At 60.0% G+C, this 7,417-nt stretch overlaps 1 protein-coding gene across 1 annotated transcript in view; it reads left to right on the top strand.

The window, feature by feature from the left end:
* The window catches only part of STIMATE (STIM activating enhancer), a gene marked incomplete at its 5' end in the record, with an annotated part of 42,153 nt that extends 38,481 nt beyond the window's left edge, over positions 1 to 3,672 (top strand). Inside the window, 3 exon segments of the mRNA XM_014584487.1 lie at positions 1 to 62; positions 1,001 to 1,150; positions 2,986 to 3,672. Coding sequence (XP_014439973.1) covers positions 1 to 62; positions 1,001 to 1,150; positions 2,986 to 3,102 — 329 coding nt within the window.
* Positions 3,673 to 7,417: the final 3,745 nt, after the last annotated feature.

The following is a 7,417-nucleotide window of genomic DNA, read 5'->3' on the forward strand; positions in this document are numbered from 1 at the left end:
CCATAGAAAACCCGGACCTGAAGCTGGCCATCGTCATGCTGATTGTCCCCTTCTTCGTCAACGTCAGTGCCATGTTACATTTATTTATTTATTTATTCTTAGAGGGTCCGTGCACTCAGGAGAGAGGAGGCAGAGACAGAGAAAGTGAAAAGCACCCCCCAAAAGGGATAGTCACACCACAATCCCTTCTCCATCTCGCCCTCTCCTTGGGACTTTGGGCACACACACGATGCTCCCAGCGTCTCTCAAGCCACCAGGTCTGGGACTGTAAGCACGGGGTTGGCCAAGTGCAGCCAGTGCCTTAACCACCAAGCCATGGCTGGCCCGACGCTGTTGCCCTTTTGCCTGTTTGTGGCCCGCCTTCCAGGGTTCCTGCTCAGAGCTGTCAGTCTGACGGGAAACATACCTCAGGGCCCCTGGGTGACCTGTGCCGTCTCCCCCTCCAGCCCACCCCAGACCTGGGAATGGCTGGTCTACACCATGCCTTCCAGGCCCGCTTCTCCAAGGAGTCCCACCCACGTGTGGCAGCCGCTTCTAGATCAGGATTGTGTCATTGTACCACCACCCCCCGGCCACTTACTCCTGGCCACGGGTCTTGGCAAGAAACGGACTTGCAAGTTAGGAAGTTGTGAGAAGCTGGCAGAGGGGCCCGGGGCAAATGTGACATGGAGCTCGCCAATGCCATGGAATCTGTGGGCAGAGGCCCAACACAGGTGTCCAGAGACCTGGGTTCCAGGCCAGGGCGGGCTATCCCAGCAATTACAGCAAAGCCCCATAGGGTGTCCAGGGCTGGGCTTTTCCTGCCCACTCTGATGAGGAGACTGAGCCAAAGAAGTGGACATTGGCTGTTTTCTAAGCTCCTGGGAGACAGGAGAGGACAGGGTGCAGTACTTTTTGCCCTAGTCCTGCATGTGTAACGGGAAATGGGGCTTAGGGGCTGCTCTGCTCTGCCTTAGAAAGCCACCCACCCCGGAGTAATCTGTACCTTCCCTCCCCACAGGCGCTGATGTTCTGGGTCGTGGACAATTTCCTCATGAGAAAAGGGAAGACGAAAGCCAAGCTAGAGGAGCGGGGAGCCAACCAGGACTCAAGGAATGGGAGCAAGGTCCGCTACCGCAGGGCGGCGTCCCACGACGAGTCCGAGTCCGAGGTAGGCCTCTCGGCTCTCTGGGGGCCTGAGCCAGCGCCCTAACCAGCACCCTGCGGTCCGTGGCCCTCTGCCTCCTGTTTGCTGAGTCCGAAGTTGGGGGGGGGGGAGGGAGTTTTCAGCGGGAGCCGCCTGCGTCGGGAGGGAGTTCTCAGCGGAAGCAGCCTGGGTCGCAGCCAGACCCGTCCCCCAGCCTGTGGGCCTTCCCAGGGCAGTGGGCGAGCCTGTGGGGTGCTTGTCTCCCATGGCCCCTCTGCCAGTGGAGGAAGACAAGCAAGTGAGGAACCACCTGTTGCAGGGAGGCTGGCAGGGGCCCTCACAGGCCTGATGGTTGGCCTTAAGCCCAGCATTGACAGGCAAGGGAAGCCGTGGCCAAGCCAGCTAGAAACGCAAAACGCAGGGGTAGCCCGTGCTTGCAGGAGCCTCGTCTGTTCTGTTCTTCTAAGGTCTGAAGGCTTGGACTTTACGCAGTGGTCGTGGAGGCGGGCACGTGTGTCCTGGCAGCCCCGCAGCACTCACTCCACCTCTGCACACTGCGGTGTGAGGCCACTACGGGGCGAGGCCACCCCAGGGTGCTCTGCACAGAGCTGCAGGTGGGCGCTACAGGGCTGGCGGAGCCTCACGTCTTCCCCGGAGGGGCCTAAACTCCTGTAGATGAGGCAGCAGCAGCTGCATCACCAGCGCGGTGTAGCATTTGTAACGTGTTCTGAGATCGAGGTGTGAGCAAAACCTCGAGGACCCTGGGACAGTCCCGAGGGAGTGTGGACAGTAAGCAGGGGCAGAGGGCAGAGGGCAGGCCTGTATCTTCTCCAGGCGTGTGGCTCTAGGACCCGGCACAGGGCCGGTCATGCATGTGGACTTGGTGAGCAGGGAGCACAGCTTGTGAGTGTTCATGGCTACATCGTCTGGCGTCTGGATAACAAGGTGAAGTTCGCTGTGGGCCAGAGCAGCATGTATTCCGGACTTCAGGACGGAACGATGAGCACGAGGTCTGGGTGGAGTCAGAGAGGGCCCAAGTGCTTTGTGATCAGGCTGAGGGACTGGGACGTGCTTGTCTGGGCAATAGGGAGCCAGTGAATGTGGACGGTCCAGGGTCTGAGACTGGAGACAGGAAGCCCTGCCAGGAAACGGTCAAGGGCGGGGTGACAAGAGGTCCCGACACCAGGACAGAAGTCTGTGTTTTGGCCCAGGTGGGCGTGGGCTTCTCCATCCTAGCCTAGGGTGGGCCTATCATCCCCTGGGCTTGGGGCCGAGGCACAAGAGCGGGTGGCTGGGAGTGTGCATGCCAGTCCTGGGTGCCCAGCCACATGGCTGAGTCATTCCCGCAGTCGGAAGGCAAAGTACCCCTGTTCGTGTCCACAATACCAGCGTTGGTACGAAGCTACACTGTGACGCTCCTGCCTCGTGTGCCCTGCGGGTGTTTTCTTTGCCTTTAGAGCGAGGCCTCACAGTTTCTGCCGTCCTAAGGCAGCTTCTGGGAGCTGGACTCCGTGTGTTAATCCAGACTGAGCTAGTGCCAGGGCGACATTAGGCTGCAGGTGCCTGCTAGGTTGGCCCTGATGGGTCTCGGTTCTGGCTAGAGATTGGATGGAGAGGTAGGGTGCTCTAGCAGAGAAAGGGGCCCTGTCAGGGCAGCGCTGGGTTCGAGAGCTGAGTGTTCTGGGAGTGTGTGCCGTCTGGCGGGCCAGCAGGTCTCGCTGTGTGAAGGGGAGGTCTCCCCACCACCCTTTTCCAAAGACCTGTGAGACTCGAGGCCTCCTGGAGGGGCTTGGGGTCCTGGGACAAGCCAAGCAGACGGTGCTGGCGGTGACTCAGGCCAGGCCCCTCCACCGCTGCAGATCCTGATCTCGGCCGACGACGAGATGGAGGAGTCCGACGTGGAGGAGGACCTCCGCAGATTGACCCCCCTCAAGCCTGCCAAGAAGAAGAAGCACCGCTTCGGGCTGCCTGTATGACACGTCCGCACACCGGGGGCCAGGCTCGGGGCCCAGCGTCGGCAGGTGGCCACTGCGTGGCACCGTCCTCCCCCTCTGCCCTCCTCTTCTACCTCCACTCCTCTTGCTGTCTCTGCCCGCTCTATCCCTCCCAGACTACAGTGACTTAGCAGAGGGAAGAGGAGCCCGCGCCGAGGGGGCCACGGCAGCCGGAGGTCCCCGCTCAGTTGCACTACAAACACTGACCAAATATGCAAGCCGGGAGCTTTGTCTGTCGCTCGTTGTCACGAGCAGTGCCGTGAGGGACGCAGAAGCCCATCTTGTGTCTGACGGGTAGCACGGTGGAGGGTAGCTCAGACTGGGGGGCCTTCGCTGGGGTGTGGCAGTGCGCACTCGCGGCCCACTGGGGACAGAAGGTCCTCGTTGACCAAGGAGGAACCGGGACTTTTCTTACGGGAAATGGCTTTGGTAACTATTGATTCTAGGCCGGTTTTAGGAGCTGTGCCAGTGTTCCTGTTTTCGAGTATGTGTTCATTTCCTACCACGTACCTATGGGACCGATGGGCAAAAACAGAGATTTTTTAAGTCTTCCTTTTGCTGTTTGACTTTTATATTTTTAAGTTATATTTTCATACTGTTGTATTTAAAAACTCTTTTTAATCCCCAAAGAAGTGGGTTTGTTTGCCTTTCGTGGGATGTGACCTGGTGGGAGGGAGAAGTTGGGAGAGTCTTCACTTGGAATAGCGTTAGGAAAGGTCCTACAGTAAGATGAGGCATGGGATCCTGATGGGTAGGGAAGCCAGGTCTGGCCGGACTCGGCGGGCCCCTGTGGTCCTGGGAAGGTTGGGCCCGAGCACCTGTGGCAGGGCTGGAGGCAGACGGTGCACCCCATGCGTGTGGTTCGGTAACGCTGTACCCAGGCTGTCTCTGGGTCTCTCTTCGGCAGAGTAGAGTTCTTGGTGCAGCTTGACTGAGAAAGGAGTCTAAGAGGTCTCTGTGTCCGGGATCCAGACTACCAGGCCACTCTTCAGAGCCCCCGATCTTGAGTTTAAGGTGGGCTCGGCCTTAGGCGCACTGCAGCCGCCCACTGAGCCGGCCCCGCCTGTCTCCAGGCACCTCCTGTCTGCCTCCTGGTACCTGTCGTCTGGCCGTCGACTCCCGCTCTGCACAGCAGTCTGGAGACGGTCTGCCTGATCGAGGTGGCGATGCTAACTACACCTTCCAAAGCTGCAAGTGGCCGGGGCAGGGCAGATCGAGGCCATGGAGCTCATTCTCTAGCTCTGCAGAGATGAGGTGCCTCTAGGCTGGGTCCCCTCCTGGGGGGTGCCACCCGTGCCTCAGCATGGCCACAGGCCCCTGGGGTGATTGCAGAAGAGCAATGGTGGGGTGGGCCAAGCCCCCCAGCACTTTCCCTGCAGCAGGGAGGAGCTGCCTGGTGGTTTGCCAAGCCAAGAGGTGGCCATGGACGTTTAGAGACAGCAAAGTCCAGCGGCCACCTGTGAGCCCACGTGAGACAGCCCAGTGTCCTGCCCGTCCCGGACTTGCAGGAAGCCTTGGGGCAGCCTTCGCAGCCCACCCGCCCCAGGAGAGCAGACGCACTCCGGGAGGAAGGGGCAGGGAGCTGACTGCCAGCGTGGGCCCTGCAGCCAGAGCAGGGAGAGGCCGGGTGGTCTGTGACTGCAGCCCCTCTCCGTGAGCCCCTGCTCTTCTGTGTCCCCTTCCCACTGCTTTCCCCGGCTGTGAGCCCGGTCTTTCCATGCCAGTCCTCCAGTGAGGAAGAGCAGCAGGAGCCAGGCTCCACCACGTCGCACCGGAAAAGACCAGGACGGGCCCTCCGTGGGCATCACTGACCAGATTCTGCCCCATTTCCCCCGGTGTGAACAGCCCGTGCCCTCCGTCTTCCTGGGGCTCCAACTGGAGCTGCATTTTTTGTCTTAAGCACCTAATGTTTCTGGACCGGGGGCAGAGGGTGGGGGAGCTGTGAACTGTGAAAGATGGAAACTGCGTTAAATGGACCCCAGATGATCACGTCTCAGGGCTCGTTCCAGTTTCTGCTGAGAGTGGGTTTGGAGGGCAAAGAGGTAGCCAGTGAGTGGGGGCTCCCCACCCCCGATTTTCCAAGGGCTCTAGCCTCTGAACTGCAGCGGCGTGACTGGCTAACTGGGCAGGAGGTCTGCCAGAGCGTCATCAGAGGGGCTCTGTGTGTAGGTTTGGACAGTGGCTTCACGTATTTGGCCTCACCCTCCTCTCGTATGGGCGCGTGCGGGCATGCGTGTGCATGTACACACACGAGCCCGTAGCCCCTCGGCGAGCCTCCTGTGGCCAGTGAGGCTCTCTGTGGTACACCATCCCACGAGAGCAGGTGCAGAGGGCTGAAGTCAGGACTTCCCGAGACACGGTCCCTCCCTAGGGTGCGTTTTCTCCCCACCTGCCCCAAGGTGCCTTACTGGGTGCAGCACCCCACCCAGCCACAGCAGGCATCACTGTGCTTGAGGAAAGAGGGGCACTGACTAGATACTGGGGCCTCTCAGTCTGATTTGTCCAAGTCTAGGCCTTGGCCAAGCCGCCCATGGTAGACGCCCACAAGTCAAGGACGCAGGTAAGAGTCTTGGTGGTGGAATTAAGCCAGTAAGGTAGAACTGTCGCGTCCGAGTGGAGGTCGGTGGTGGCGGTGGTCAGCAGTGGCGAAGGGGGATGTTGGTGAGATCCCGAGTGGCAGTGGCTTCTTGGTCCTCTCTGCATGAAGACACGCAAGGTGAAGGTTTGTGGCCCCTTGGTTAGCTCTCGGGCATGCTGGTGGCCTTCCTGGCAACAGGGAGTCACAGGTCCCAGGACCCTGGAGGGAGCAGCACCCAGCGGACAGCCTGGCCTTCCCCGTGCTCCGGACTGCGGTTTACTGGCCTTCAGCAGCAGGCCGAGCCAGGCGGCGCTGGGAGCTCTCCGCCAGCCAGAGCAGCCACCTCGAGGAGAAGGCAGCTTCTAGAAGAGGTTCCTTGGGGCCTTTCCTTTCAGTGAGGGACTTTGGTCTGACTTGCTGTGGGTGGGTGGGTAGTTGGTTTGATTGTTTTGAATTTGATTTTTCTCTACACGGGGTTGATAGAAGCCAGGCCTATGATAAGCAGGACTGTGGGCTACGAAGCTGCCATCCCCATGGGGCATTAGGTGGTGGTCACCGTTCACAAAACAGTTTTGAAATGAAAGGGAAGATGATGTACTCGCATTGTAAACAGTTTACAATAAAGTTCGGCATCTTATTACAATTTTTTAAAAAAGAAACCATCCCTCTCGTGGTTGTTGCATGTGTGTTCACTGGAGTTAAAACAGCTTATGGGGGGGGGGGGTTGAAAAAATCCCCCAGATGAGTTGGAAGGAAGCAGAGTAGCTGCAGGAGTGGGAGCCAAGCCTGTTAGGGGAAAACACAAATGTATCTCGCTGTTCCTACTTGTCGTCGGCCAGGGTCAGAGCCAGCCTAGAAGGAGCGTCCACATTTCGGCCTCAGGCCCTGGCAGGAAGGCAGGTGCCTGCCAGGCAGTGCCAAAGCCACACTTACCATCCACAGTGGCAGTCTTCCCGAGGCCTGGCCCACCCCAGCTGCCCTCCCAAGGCCTGTCCTGCCCCAGCTGCCTCTGGGCCCTGTCTGCAGCCTGGACATTCCTCACATCAGCGCTGGTCTCAGGTCGAGCCTGGCAGTCCTCACACTGGGCTCCTGGGAACTAGGACCAGGGGAGGGGAGGGGGCCGGGTGGGGTGTGAGCTATGACAGCAATGGAGTGGCATTTGGGAGAGCCGGATGCCAGTGCCTGGTTGGGTTCCGTCTGCCCGGAGCCTTCAAGGATAAAAATAATCTGCATCACGGGCCGCAGAGGAGCCTGGGTACGTCAGCTCCGACGGGGAGGGCCCTGGCCTACCCACATCCACTCCCCATACCCACTGAGGCTTAGGGTCCCACCAGGTACCCCGGGGTGGGGTGGGGTGGACTCTTCCCCTGTAAGGATGGGGCATCTGGGCCTTCCAGCAGAGGAGAGCTCTGGGGCTGTTCAGGGGAGCCCTGGGCCCTGCAGTGCTTCACCCTCTGTCAGCAATTAAAGTGTGTCCTGCAGCCCAGCCCCTACTCGGGGCCCCCATCTCAGCCAGGGGCTCTGTGCCTGCCCCCATTCTGCCTCTGTCCAGTTTCCTTTCCCGTCCTCCCTCACCCCTGGGCCCTCACCCCAGCCTCGCTTTGTCTCTCTGCAAAACTCCCACTGGGAGCTGGCCAGAGAACGAGGCATCAGCAAAAACAACGGAGCAGCTGTCCGGGCGCCCTGGGCCTGCGTCTCCACCTGCGAGCCGGGGCAGCC

The sequence above is a fragment of the Tupaia chinensis genome, unplaced genomic scaffold (genome assembly GCF_000334495.1).
Source record: "Tupaia chinensis unplaced genomic scaffold, TupChi_1.0 Scaffold147003_1, whole genome shotgun sequence".
Lineage (NCBI taxonomy): Eukaryota > Metazoa > Chordata > Mammalia > Scandentia > Tupaiidae > Tupaia > Tupaia belangeri.